Raw genomic sequence first — 12700 nt, forward strand, 5'->3', positions numbered from 1 at the left:
GCAAAGTGGTTGAGGATAGAGGGAAATGGTTTTCCTTTTCAGATCCAAAGAGTCCGTTTTAGGCTGAATATCTGTAGACAGGCAGGTAAAGGCCTTAGCATTTCCATTACACTGAAAAAGGTAAAGTGGAAAAAAAAAAAAGTTACAGAAATTGGGACAAATTGATCAATTAGAATAAACTTCTTAAATCTGAGTTAAATGAAAACGTGAATTTGGTCTTGGTTTTGACATGTGCTTTTGATATTGATGTGTTCAGGAAATGAAGGCAATCTACACATTTTATTTAGATAAGAGGTATTGTATCACCAAAATGCTTTTGTTGAAGAAAAAATGAAAAAAGATTGATATCAAAGAGTGCAGGGCAGAGAATATAGGGTAAACTAATTTAGAGGGTAATCACAAGAGGGTGGATGGGGTTTTCTTCAATGAACGTGCTCAAGGATCTCATTAAAAAGCAGGTCAAGTGAAGTACAACAATTCATTCCCCCTGTCGTTAAATTAAAAAAAATAAGGTGGAAAATATTGGAGGGACTTGGACAAGTCAGAAAATTTCTTTGAAACATGATCTGAGTATTCACTTCAAGTCTTCAGGCAATGTTAAGAAACGAACAGCAATCATTTTCAAATCATCTTACCATCTTCAACGTCCTGGCCTGCAAACAAAAGAAAGACAACATTTCTGTGTTATCCATTTAGAAAAAACAAACATACACAATATACAATCATCTGCGTTTGTGTAAGGCTTTTCCTGCATATAAAATATGGAAGAGTAGCTGCAAATTGTGGATTTTCTTTCCTACTCCAAAGGTGCTTGATCATTTTATTAATTTGCAAACAGGTAAATAGTGTTTGTTTTTTTACCAAGCAATTCTGATTTTATTTATTTATTTATTTTTTTGCATCACACCTATGTTTTGGGATTTTTCAGGTAACGACCAATCACGGCTCAGCTTCAGAAAACAGGTCAGCCGTGATTGGTCGTTACCTGAGCCCTGAGCAGTCGTGAGGTCATTTTCAGTTGACAGAAGTGACAAAATGGCCGCCCCCAGAGATGGCTTAAAACTGGTGGATCAACTCTTATTCCACAAATGCAATATTTATCAGAATGCCTTGTATCAACTATTTTGTCTGCATAGAAAATATTCTTGAAAAAAAAATGTTTGGGTTGATTTTCCACTTTAACGCAAAGCAGACTATAGTCAGGGGTGCACATCGTTGAGAATGACTCCCACTCCCCACTCCCGAACCACTCCCATCTTTGGAGGTCAGCTACATACATTAAAGCAAACAAAAAAACTGTTTGTCACCCCTTCTTCCTCATGGACTCTCCTGCTCCCGTGAAGTTTTTATCCTGTACTGTTCCAATCCCGTGATTAAAGGTCAAGTTGAATGTCAGCCCCTAGTGCACATAAGTGGTGCGCATGAATTAAAATATATTTTCTTAAAACAGAAAATTGTATCGTTTTAATAAGATACCATTGCGTACCCCTGGTATGTTGTTGTAATTCGGAAACAAAAAGTGAAACCTGAAAAAAAAAAAGTTTATTCAGTTATATAAAAATGACATCTACACATATTAATGATATAAACCTTGCCCTGATGTGCTGCAAGCAGGGGCGAGGTGGCCATGGGGAATTTTTCATAGTTAGCATAGTTCGTAGGCACCAAGATGCTAGATGCGCCAAAGCAATCTTTATTTTACACAGAGCTTTGGCCTGAGCACAAAAACAGCAATATCCCTCTGAACATCACACAGGCCAATTCACTTCCTGGCTTTACGTTGCTGTTAAAAACTACCCGGTAATTTGCTCAGCTTGAGGGTTGACTTATGCTACTGTTTTGTACGTTTAGTCTTCTGTGCCCTGCTTTGATTGTTGTTGTCCATTGCTGTCTTTTTTCTTTTTTTTTTTTCTTGGATTTTTTAACTTCGGTTAACTTTGTTGATTTTAACGATCTTAATAAATAAAGTTGGATTTTATTGGATTGGAATAACAGAGTTTAGGTTCCAAAATTAATCTGCTAAGAGATGCATTCGTGGGCAGGGAATCACAATTTTTTGGAGGAACAATGTACACCCCATGGTGTGATACAAATACTTACTCTTAGGAGGCCATGGTTTAGGCGTCCATTCTTTCTTGGGTCTGGCATTAATTTCAGACACGCGATCATTGAATCTGGCACTGTCAGTGGACACAGTATTGAAAGCCTGAAGAGAAAAATATAAATTAGTACCATATTTTGAGGACTATAAGTCGCTCCGGAGTACAAGTCGCACCAGCCATGAAATACATGATAAAGAAAGAAAAAAACATATTAAAGTCGCACTGAGTTTAAGTCGCATTTTTGGGGGAAATTTATTTGATAAAATCCAACACCAAGAACAGACATGTCATTTAAAATTTAAACGACAATTTAAAATAAAAATAGAATAGAGGCACCAACAGACTGAACAGTATGCTTATGTTACATTACATAACGCCCCCCACTCCCATCCTCCTGAAGCCAAGTTGTCTCCATTGCGTAACGCTAACATTAAATGCACAAGCTAGTATCTCTGTCGCGTAACGCTAATATTAAATGCAGAAGCTAGCAAATGAGTACAACAAATACACGTATTGCGCACCACTCGCAGAAATGACACAGTGTGTATATAGACACATATATACGTGTGTGTAAGTCTATATGTCTGGCGCGCAACTTGCTGGAAATACACAAGCAGAGTGGTAAACAATCATGGCGGAACTCTGAGGCACAACGCAGTGACACACTTTTGGAACGCAAAGGAAACCGACTGCTTTATTCCTGTGGTGAGTGACATGAATGTAATATGTTTTATTGACGGTAGCAAGTAACAAGCGGAAATGACGTCTATTTGCGTCATGACGTCCGTGCGTCGCCGTTTCAATCGGGTTATTCAAATGCGGGCAACTCTGAACTGTTTTATTTCCGAATGTTTCAGAAATTGGAATTTTGACCTTAACTTGAATGTTGACTGTATGCAAACGTAGACACTGACTATGTTTACATGTGGCCCATAAACCTACCATAAAACGACCTATAACTACAAAAAAACAATAAAAATACTTGTAAACATTTCACTTTTTGGGGCACCAATCCTTTTCAATATAGAAGAGTGAAATCAAATGACTAAAATTAGGGAAAAGCACTGTGCTAAATAAAACAAAACATTTTTATTGGTTTTATTTGATTCAAAACGTTGTGTTTTGCTTCTCTAACACGCATAATTTAATCCGCACATTCCCAAACAAATAGCAATTTTGAGCAATCTAAATTCGTACATTCTCACGAGTCAATGTTATGTCTTTTATTGTGAGGTGTTGCCATTAAGGGTTTGTGGAAAATAGGTAATGTTGTGTTAACTTGGAGAGCTGAGATTTCCGATTCCAAAACGCAACACGCGTTGTCACAGCGACCGTGAGGCAGCATGTCCTATTGCTGCTCGATGTTCGCTCACTAATGCCTCCATAATCCGTTGAAGACGCTACCATATGTTAGCGTACCGCAACAGGACATGCACGGCAGCCTGTGTGTGCTAACTAAAGCTAGCTTTCAGACACGACTGTCCCAATGTGTGAAATAAAATCGGGCATCGATTGCTAACGCTAGCGCTAACTCAGAGCCATGACGCAGTTACCCACAATGCTTCTGTTTACATCACGCGGACTACCACTGCGCATGTCCGATGCAGAGAAGCATGCAGGCCGTGAGATACGAGGCTTTTTCGAGAGGAAAACACAACGGCAAATAATTAGATATATAAATAAATAACGCGCCCATTATTAAAATTAACTGTCGACAATTTTGATCGTTTAAATTGTCGTGTTGGTTAATTTAATCTTGGCAGTTCTAGTGTCAAGCAATTTACCCAATGTGTGTATGCAGTTTGTTAACAGCAGAGACGTGAGAGAGCGGCATTGGTTAACATAGCGTTGCGAATCAATTCGTTTATTTTTTTTACATCGACGCATATTTTAAGCATTTACATTGATATAAAATTGTTTTTCGATAAATCGTTACATCCCTAGTCATGATAAATGCACACATAACATTAAAAAACATGAAAATCAAGAATATAGATCGATCTAAAAAACACATTCCAGTTGCGAATGTATTCGTGTGAATAATTTTGACACAAATCTCTCCCCACAGTTATCAGTATTGCAGTACTGTAAATGTCCTCCATGGACAGGATTGACAGGGATACTATCGTCCATTTATTCTAGGAATCCAGTTATACCCAGCAGCAAATGTCCCACTAGGACAAGCAAGCTCTCTGCTTCCTGTTTTTCTCATCGGGAACATTTTGTTGATTGCAATGAGGGACCAGCTGACAATCAATGGTTCAATGGTTAGATTTTGGGAAGAAAATGCAGCAGAAGGCTAGGTATGATGGTTAAGACAAAAGACAGCACTAAAGACCAAGTCAGCAGGCTGAGAAAACAAAGGGGGGAGGATCAGAGTAGAAGAAAGCGACGCCTCCGGGGAAAGCCGAAGCTAAAAGTCCCAAACTCTTGTTTGACATGCATTCATTTACAACATTTCTCTTTGCGATTTGGGCTTACTGGAACCGGATAAGTATTAAAAACTAAGCATCATTTAACATTATGTAATATGCATGGGTTTTCTAACATAGCGAAGTGGTAAAGCTTAGCTTCAAATAAGTGTTCAGAACAAACACAGGTGTATGGACTGGGTATCCGGTCAGAGTGAGATTAGGAGCTGATCCATGAAAGCCACAGTTTCCGTCTTATCCATGACCAATGCTCAGTTTTCTCAGAGAAGTGACTTTGTCCCTCCCACCTGTTTTGTTGCAGCCAAACACCACACAGTAATTCCCATTTTTTTTACGATGGCTATGAAATTAATCTATTCAAAACTCATAAACGCCCGAACAAAATAATGTGTCAACCTCCAACATTGGGGCCATGGACGCGTCCATTCGGGACATGTGGTCAGGGGAAGGAGAACATCCCCACCGCCCCCAACTGGTCCTGGGGAATCGGTTTGCCGCCCTGGCCAACGAGTCCCCCGTTCCCATCGCTGCACTCCGGCAGTCGGAGACACCTGCTGCTGCGTCCGACTCTGGGGCTGTGGTCCAAGGGGCTCCCTCGGATTCCCCACCGCCCACGGCGTTGATCTCGGACGGGAACCCCACAATGTGCAGTTCCGCCTGTGGCCTGGCCGCTCACTCGCGAGTCAGGCTACTCCAGGACGCGATGTCCCGGTACACGAGTGGCCGACATCATCGGCGACACTCACCGGTGTCATCTTCGGCCGCCACTCGGCCTCGGCAGCGCCATCCTGGACAAAGGGGTCGGGAATCTCCCCCCGGCAGTGAGTCCCCTGGCGTTCCCTCTTCACATCACTCACCAACCACCGTTATAGTCGGCGACAGCACCGTTAGATACACTCACTATCCCAGCACCATCACCCGCTTTTTTCCCGGAGCCAAAGTCATGGACATAGTTAACATCCTGCCTGGTGTACTTGACTCTCTTCCATCATCCATAACCCGGCTCATTGTTCACGTGGGGACGAACGAGACAGTCGGAACAGACAAAGAGAGACTTTCATGCCCTCTTTGCCCTGCTAAACACCTGTGGTCTGTCGGTTTGGGTGAGCTGCATTTTACCGACGCTGTTGCGTATATCCACCATACCGTTTCTAACTCCACTCTGAGCTGACTCTTGTTTAATAATCACCCATCACGTGTTCCCGCTTCTTCACACTGCAATGACAATCTCACTACACCCACCTACAGGCCAATTTCAGCTGCTCACAGCACCACCCTCCTCACTGGCTCTCCCTGCAGACCTCCATTCTCATCACCACCACCGGTCAACTTCCCCATTCAAACCATCACTGGCAGACGCTTCCCTCGCACACACAAACAACGTGGTCTTAATCATGGAAATCTTGTTTATTTTAACAATTCTCATCCGCGCCACCATGAGCGCATGTCCAGCACAAAAATCAACCTGGCCGTGCTCCCTTATAAACAAAACTTTTACCATTAACAACCTGATTTTATCTGAGACAAGGCTTGCTACAGATGCGCCAGTTGCTCTCCCCGAGGCTTGCCCACCGAATTTTTACTTTTTATTTTCTACCAGGGACGAAAAAAGAGGAGGTGGGACTGCATCAATTTTTATGAATACAATTATTTCAAAGGAGATCATTTTTAGCAGTTATTTATCATTTGAACATCATGCCTTTGTTTTTAGCAGTCCCCTATGATCTGTATCACTGTTTACAGACATCCCCATCACTCCCCCTTTTTTATTAGTGTTTTCAGAATTTATATCCATTTTATATTGTACTTATAACAGAATTTTAATAACCGGCGATTTTAATGTACACGATGATATCTCGGACCCACGGTCCCGAGAATTTTTAAACCTTTTAAACAGCATGGATTTTAAAAAGCATGTCTCACAGCCGACTCACAGCAGAGGACACACCCTGGATTCGGTCATAACATATGGCCTGTCCGCTGGTGTGTCCTCTGTTGTTGACCTGGATGTGTCAGAGCATTACTGTGTGTATTTTAACATCGCTGGTTTTAACCATCTGGCATCCCCGGTGAGAAAAGCGAGGAAACGTTACCTTATATTCTGAGGTGGCTGCAAATTTTATCGATATTTTAAAGAGCACTCCTGTCGACATTTTACCTGCACCCTGTGATTTTATTGTTGACAATTTTAACCATAATTTGAAACATCCTTGGGCTCAGTAGCTCCACTTTTAATAAAAACGACAAAAACAAAGACTGTACCCCCGTGGAGAAATAATTCAATCAGAACATCAAAAAGAAAATGCAGGAGTGCAGAGAGGAGGTGGTGAAAAAGTAAACTTACAGTACACTACGAAATATTATGTGAACAACTAAAATCCTACAATAAAACAGTCAAACGGGCAAGAACTTCCTATTTCTCAAACCTCATTACAGTGAATAAAAACAACCCCAGATTTCTCTTCTCCACCTTTGAACTTTTAACCAGCTCTAATTTTAACAAATCCCCGCAGAGACCAAACAGACGCTCTCTGTGAGGACTTTGCAGATCACTTCAGAATTAAAATCGATGACATAAGATCCAGTATTTGAGCCCATCACAACACAAGTTTAAATAAACCTGGACAATCATATTTACAAGAGGAAACACTGGAAAGTTTTGCCCTGGATGATGCAAGGACACTTGGTCGAGATTTCTCCCAGGTGAATACAACCACCTGCCCTTTGGATCCAATTCCCACATTTCTTTTTAAGACTTTTATGGATTCTTTGAGGAACTAATTTTAAATATAGTCAATCGCTCTCTCCAGACAGGTGTCTTCCCCACCGCCTTTAAAACGGCGGTGGTGAAGCCCTTTCTGAAAAAGAGCAACTCTGACCCCAGCGTTTTTAATAATTACAGACCTGTATCCAACTTGCCATTTTTAAGTAACATTTTAGAAAAACTGGTGTTTCTCCAGTTAAATCCTTCTTTAAACACAAATAATATTTTAGAGAAATATCAATCTGGTTTTAGGATGAACCACAGTGCGGAGACTGCTCTTTTAAGGATTTTAAATGATATTAGGTGCACTGCAGATGTGAGAAAACTCACAGTCTTGGTGCTACTGGATTTAAGCACTGCTTTTGATAGAGTAGATCACCAAATTTTATTAAATAGACTTAAAAACCTAGTGGGCATCTCTGGTATTGTTTTTAACTGGTTTTATTCCGATCTTACAGACCGATCTTTCTTTGTAAGTGTGGATACATGTTCCTCCGGAACCCATTAAATTAAATGTGGGGTTCCCCAAGGTTCAATTTTAGGCCCAATACTTTTTTATGAAATGCACTACATAAACAAAATTGTATTGTATCGTATTGTAATCTTTATATGCTTCTTCCTCTTGGGGATGTCATCAGAAGACTCGGCGTCAGGAGACTCAACTATGCTGATGACACACAGCTGTATATTGCCGTGTGTCCTGATGACACAGGACCCATTGATACCCTTTTAAATTGCATTTTAGATATTAAGTCATGGATGGCAGAGAATTTCCTACAGCTCAATCAGGACAAAACTGAGGTTTTAGTTATCGGCCCTGAAGGTCAGAGAGAGAAACCTTTTCCAAAACTACTATTTTAAACCTTCAGAATGTGTGAAGAACCTGGGCGTCGTCTTTGACTCTGAGCTCAGCCTTATTCCTCATACTAAAAATGTAACTAAGATCACCTTGAGAATATCGCCAGTTTCTCTCTCAGGCTAACACGGAAGTGCTGATGCATGCTTTTATTTCCTGTCGTTTAGATTATTGTAATGTCCTGCTCTCTGGCCTCCACAAAAAGAGTATTCCTTCTTTACAACTACTGCAGAATTCAGCCGCTCAGGTGCTGACGAGAACCAGGGGGCATGAGCACATTACACCAGTTTTAAAATTGCTGCATTGGCTCCCCATGTGTTTCAGGATCGATTTTAAGGTACTTTTATTCGTTTATAAATGTGTTAATGGTCTTGGGCCATCTTATTTATCTGATTTGCTTCTATCATACCAACCCTTGCGGATCCTGAGGTCCTCTGGCGACGGCCTTTTAATTATTCCTAGGGTGAGTACCAAAACCCGCGGCGAGGCTGCATTCAGCCATTTTGGTCCTCAACTTTGGAATAGCCTGCCAGAGGACATCAGGTCCGCAGAGACTGTTGATATTTTTAAGAGGAAGCTCAAGAACTACCTTTTTAGTTTAGTTTTTAAGTAATTTATCTTTTTCTTTTTATTGGGGACTATTTTTACCTTATCTTACTGATTTTAGTTTTTAGATTATATAACTGTTTTGTATTTTAGTTTTGTTGTTTTCTTTTGTTAGCTTTTAGCTCCAGTGTTTCCTCATGGGGGGCCTCCGCGTTGGGGAGGTGGCTGCCCTTCCCGCGGGGGGCGTCATCGCATGGGCTCCTTAGGTCCAGGTGACCGGGGGCCTCTACACTAGGTGTGGGGTCTCCCCGGCTAATCTGGGCCGGGGGTCTTTGTGATGGTGGCACTCCCTGTGGCCATGGGCTGTCATTCCCCTCAGCGTGAATGAGCCCCCCTTGGGTACTCCTCATATGGTTTCTCTGTGCTCTGTCATGTCTTTTTTAACATAGTTTATCAGGTTGTGTGCTTTGTGTGTGCGTGTGTGAGTGCTGATGTACTAAATTATGATTCAGTTACTGGTTTGTTCTATAAAATGTCCCCCAAAAAAATGCAAAAAAATGTTTGAACCGCTTATCGTCACAAGGGTCGCGGGCATGTGGTACACCCTGAACTGGTAAGCAGCCAATGACACTTGATCACGCTTTCCAAAGTAAAAGCAAATGTGCCAATTCCAAGAATTTGGATCATTTTAAATTATGGTATTTATGATGTTAATCATATCAAAATGATTATCAATTAATTTGATAATGGAAAGTTGTAGATTGATCAAATAATCCTGCCATCTCTACACTGATTCAAACCGAATTGAATCGTAATCATACAGAATCGATCCGTCCTTGAATCGAATTGCACCCCATGTATGGAGATGCGTATTGAATTGTCTTTTATGGAGAGATTTACACCCCTAGCAATTAGACTATAAAAAAGTGGAACTATTTCAGTTTATCGCGGATTAATTGACACTAACTTGACCTAGTTTCTTCTTGGTTCTGACCAATCAACACATTGTTTTTACGGTAGTGCCGCGGCTTCAGTGGAAACAAACATGGCGTTATCTCAGTAAGATGGGACACTTTCAGGAAGATCGCTAAAGAGTGGATGGCGCTGAATGAGAGAGAGTAACGTCTGCTGCCGATGCAAACCAAGTTGGACATCGATTACAGTGAGCTGCAAACCTTTCCCAACTACCATCTTTCTTATTACTAGCGTATCACAGACCAACATCGGTTGTTTTATGCCAAGTAAAGACTCCTTAAACAGAAAGATCTACCACCTTTACCTCCTAGTGGTGAGTACATTCTTATTTGTGACTGAATTTTGTTGACTCACCAAATATGAGCGCAATCTTTTTTTCTTTTTGTCTGATTAATTTTACAGTGGAAGAATGCCATATGAATCCACATACAAGATTTTCTGTGATTCAGTGATTTTTCAAGAGGATTTTGGACAACCAAGAAATTATGCACATGGGTAGTCTTCTAAAAATCTTCAAGAACAATGTGCAGAAGCATGAATCGTTGGATGCCTCAAATTACTGGTATTTATCTTTACATAACATTAGAATTAAATTAAGAGGCGGTTCGCGCTCAGTTACATTTAACAAAGTACATGTACTTGAGTAACTTTTTGAATTACAGTACTTTTTGGATTTTTTTCCAAGGATATGTACTCTTACTTGATTTCAGGAAAAAATTAAAGTTCCTTGTTTCACACATATAATAAATTGTCTCTCTCTTAGAACACAAATTACATAATTTGTTTTTTCTGTGGTCTGTACACAGTTTTCATAATTTTCCATTTATATCATATTTTTAAGGCATGTTTTGGGAAATATCAGAGTTTATGTCACTACTGAAACATAACACAGACTTTTATGATCAAAAAGTTACTTATTAATAACCATACTCATGTACCAATTTCTTTAAGTATTTTTTTACTCTTACTTGAGTACAATTGTTTTAAATTAGTGTTAGTCTTACATGAGTAAATATTTTGGCTAAAATTGAGCACAACGCTGCTCAAGGATTCTCATTTTTGTTATCCCAAGTCATGCAATTAGACTTACTTTTTATTGACTCAGCCTAACTGAATAACCGTGTATAAACATTTTGCCCTCAAATTTGACTAAAGTCTGGTTCGCAGAGCAAGATTTCAAAATTGTCGGCCGACTTCCAAACTTGGAGAGACCCCACACGTGACAAGAATAAAAGTTTTGCACATATCGTGTGTGCAGGCACACGGCAAGATCAACACATCCCACACGAACCGATTCATTCACGGATATTCTCAAACGGAAAATCTCGCAAAACCCTTCAAGATTGAACGAGACGTCGGAGTAAACAAACATGGCTTATTTTTAGTGAAAAAAAAGTGACACAAAAAGAAGAGACGTTGGGCTCTGTTGCGCCATGACTGTTTTGATTTTGGATTCCAACTGCGCTTCCTCGCCGCCTCGTCACCTCGCTTTCTGAGGGCTGCACGTCACTGTCAACCGGCCGCATGCTCGTTTGTCCTCGGGGCTCACCACACATGGTGCGTAGTGGGGCCACAAAAATCCAACATGTTGAATATCCCGGTCGGACATCCTCCCGAGCGGCCAACATCAGTCTGAGCACACCACCCATGGCAGGATTATTTGATAGGATTATCTTTGGGGCCATTACGAGAGTCGGCCCTGACCTACGATTGTCGGGAGGGGAGATTTGGGGTTAAAACCGGAACGATAATCCTGCTGTGTGCCCCGGTCTTAACTTTGTGGTTCTTTTTTTCATTTCAGGTCTGACCATCTGAAGTCAAGAATCCAAGATCATTTTTCTCAAAACACTTTCACCGGCCTAATCGGCCTAACCTTGGATGACACATACGGATGACACTACACTGAGCACTTTGGAACATTTTGTATTTAAACTGTATGGGCATGGCTTGGAATGTATGAATGAAGCCAGGTACTGTGTGTTTCGAATGAACAGAAATTCAACAGAGCAAACTTTGCCTGTCGACTACAGATGCTCTTAGGTTGCACACACTGAGGGCAAATTATTAAGATACTACAAAGATAATTTAAGGAGGGAAGCACTTTCAAAGGACGAGGACGGAAGTGGTCAGAGAGCGATAATTTTTATGAATAAGGACGGAGGGACAAGGACAGAAGGGTATACCAAGGTCGCGGACGGAGGACGGACTGGCAAAAAAGGGTAAAGTGCCCATCTTTGTTAAAATATTACTAAAGCATTGGCTATGTAAAAAATTGTTCAGAATGTGAAACTGAAAATCCAAACAAATTTGAGGCCCAGGATGGATTGTGTTGGACCATAGATACCACTGTATATGTGTTAGTAAATAAGAAACATGATGAAAATATAGAAAAGCAACTCACATATGATACAGCACCAACCAAAGCTCCACCGCACAGCACAGCGTAAATTATGTTCTCCCCAGACCCACCAGGAGTTGATGACAATTGTCTCTGTTGTAAACCTAAACAAAAGACACAAAATTAAATTAAATCAACAAACTACATCACCTGCTGCGCTAAATTAGAAGACTGTTTACAATACCCACCATTCACTTAATAGGCTAAATGCAAATCTTGTTAACGGCTACAAATCAGACTAAGAAAGTGACCTTGCGACAGTCACAAATGGTAGAGGTTGAAGAATACAGTAACATGGCGCAGATTAACTAAAAGCCATGTAAACGCTAGGGCAGGGGTGTCCATACATTTTGCAAAGAGGGACAGATTTAGTGAGGTGAACATGTGGGGGGGGGCAACCATCAAGCCTGACATCCTTTTTACATGGAACACCAATAAATCCAATCACATTTTAGCAAACCAGTCTGCCTTTCGTTTTTGACTTTTTATTTAAATTTCAAGATTCTTAAACATTTAAAACGTGACATATCACTGGCAACGAAATGTTCACTGAACTTTTAGATTTAAAAATAAAAATAAGTAACAATATTCACCACTGCAAATTACATCTGAACTGGTATTAATTAA

At 40.6% G+C, this 12700-nt stretch overlaps 1 protein-coding gene across 2 annotated transcripts in view; it reads right to left on the reverse strand.

The window, feature by feature from the left end:
- Positions 1 to 12700, reverse strand: part of mgarpa (mitochondria localized glutamic acid rich protein a) — a 43486-nt gene that overhangs the window by 21371 nt on the left and 9415 nt on the right. For both annotated transcript variants that reach the window (XM_086024130.1, XM_086024129.1), the window contains exons 2-4: positions 12077 to 12177; positions 2101 to 2206; positions 636 to 653 (exon numbers count right to left, since the gene is read on the reverse strand). In XM_086024130.1, the coding sequence (XP_085880256.1) occupies positions 636 to 653; positions 2101 to 2206; positions 12077 to 12177 (225 nt within the window). The remainder of the gene's footprint in view (positions 1 to 635; positions 654 to 2100; positions 2207 to 12076; positions 12178 to 12700) is intronic.

Source organism: Filicampus tigris, chromosome 2 (assembly GCF_054856515.1).
Source record: "Filicampus tigris isolate MCC_2025a chromosome 2, RoL_Ftig_1.0, whole genome shotgun sequence".
Classification (NCBI taxonomy): domain Eukaryota; kingdom Metazoa; phylum Chordata; class Actinopteri; order Syngnathiformes; family Syngnathidae; genus Filicampus; species Filicampus tigris.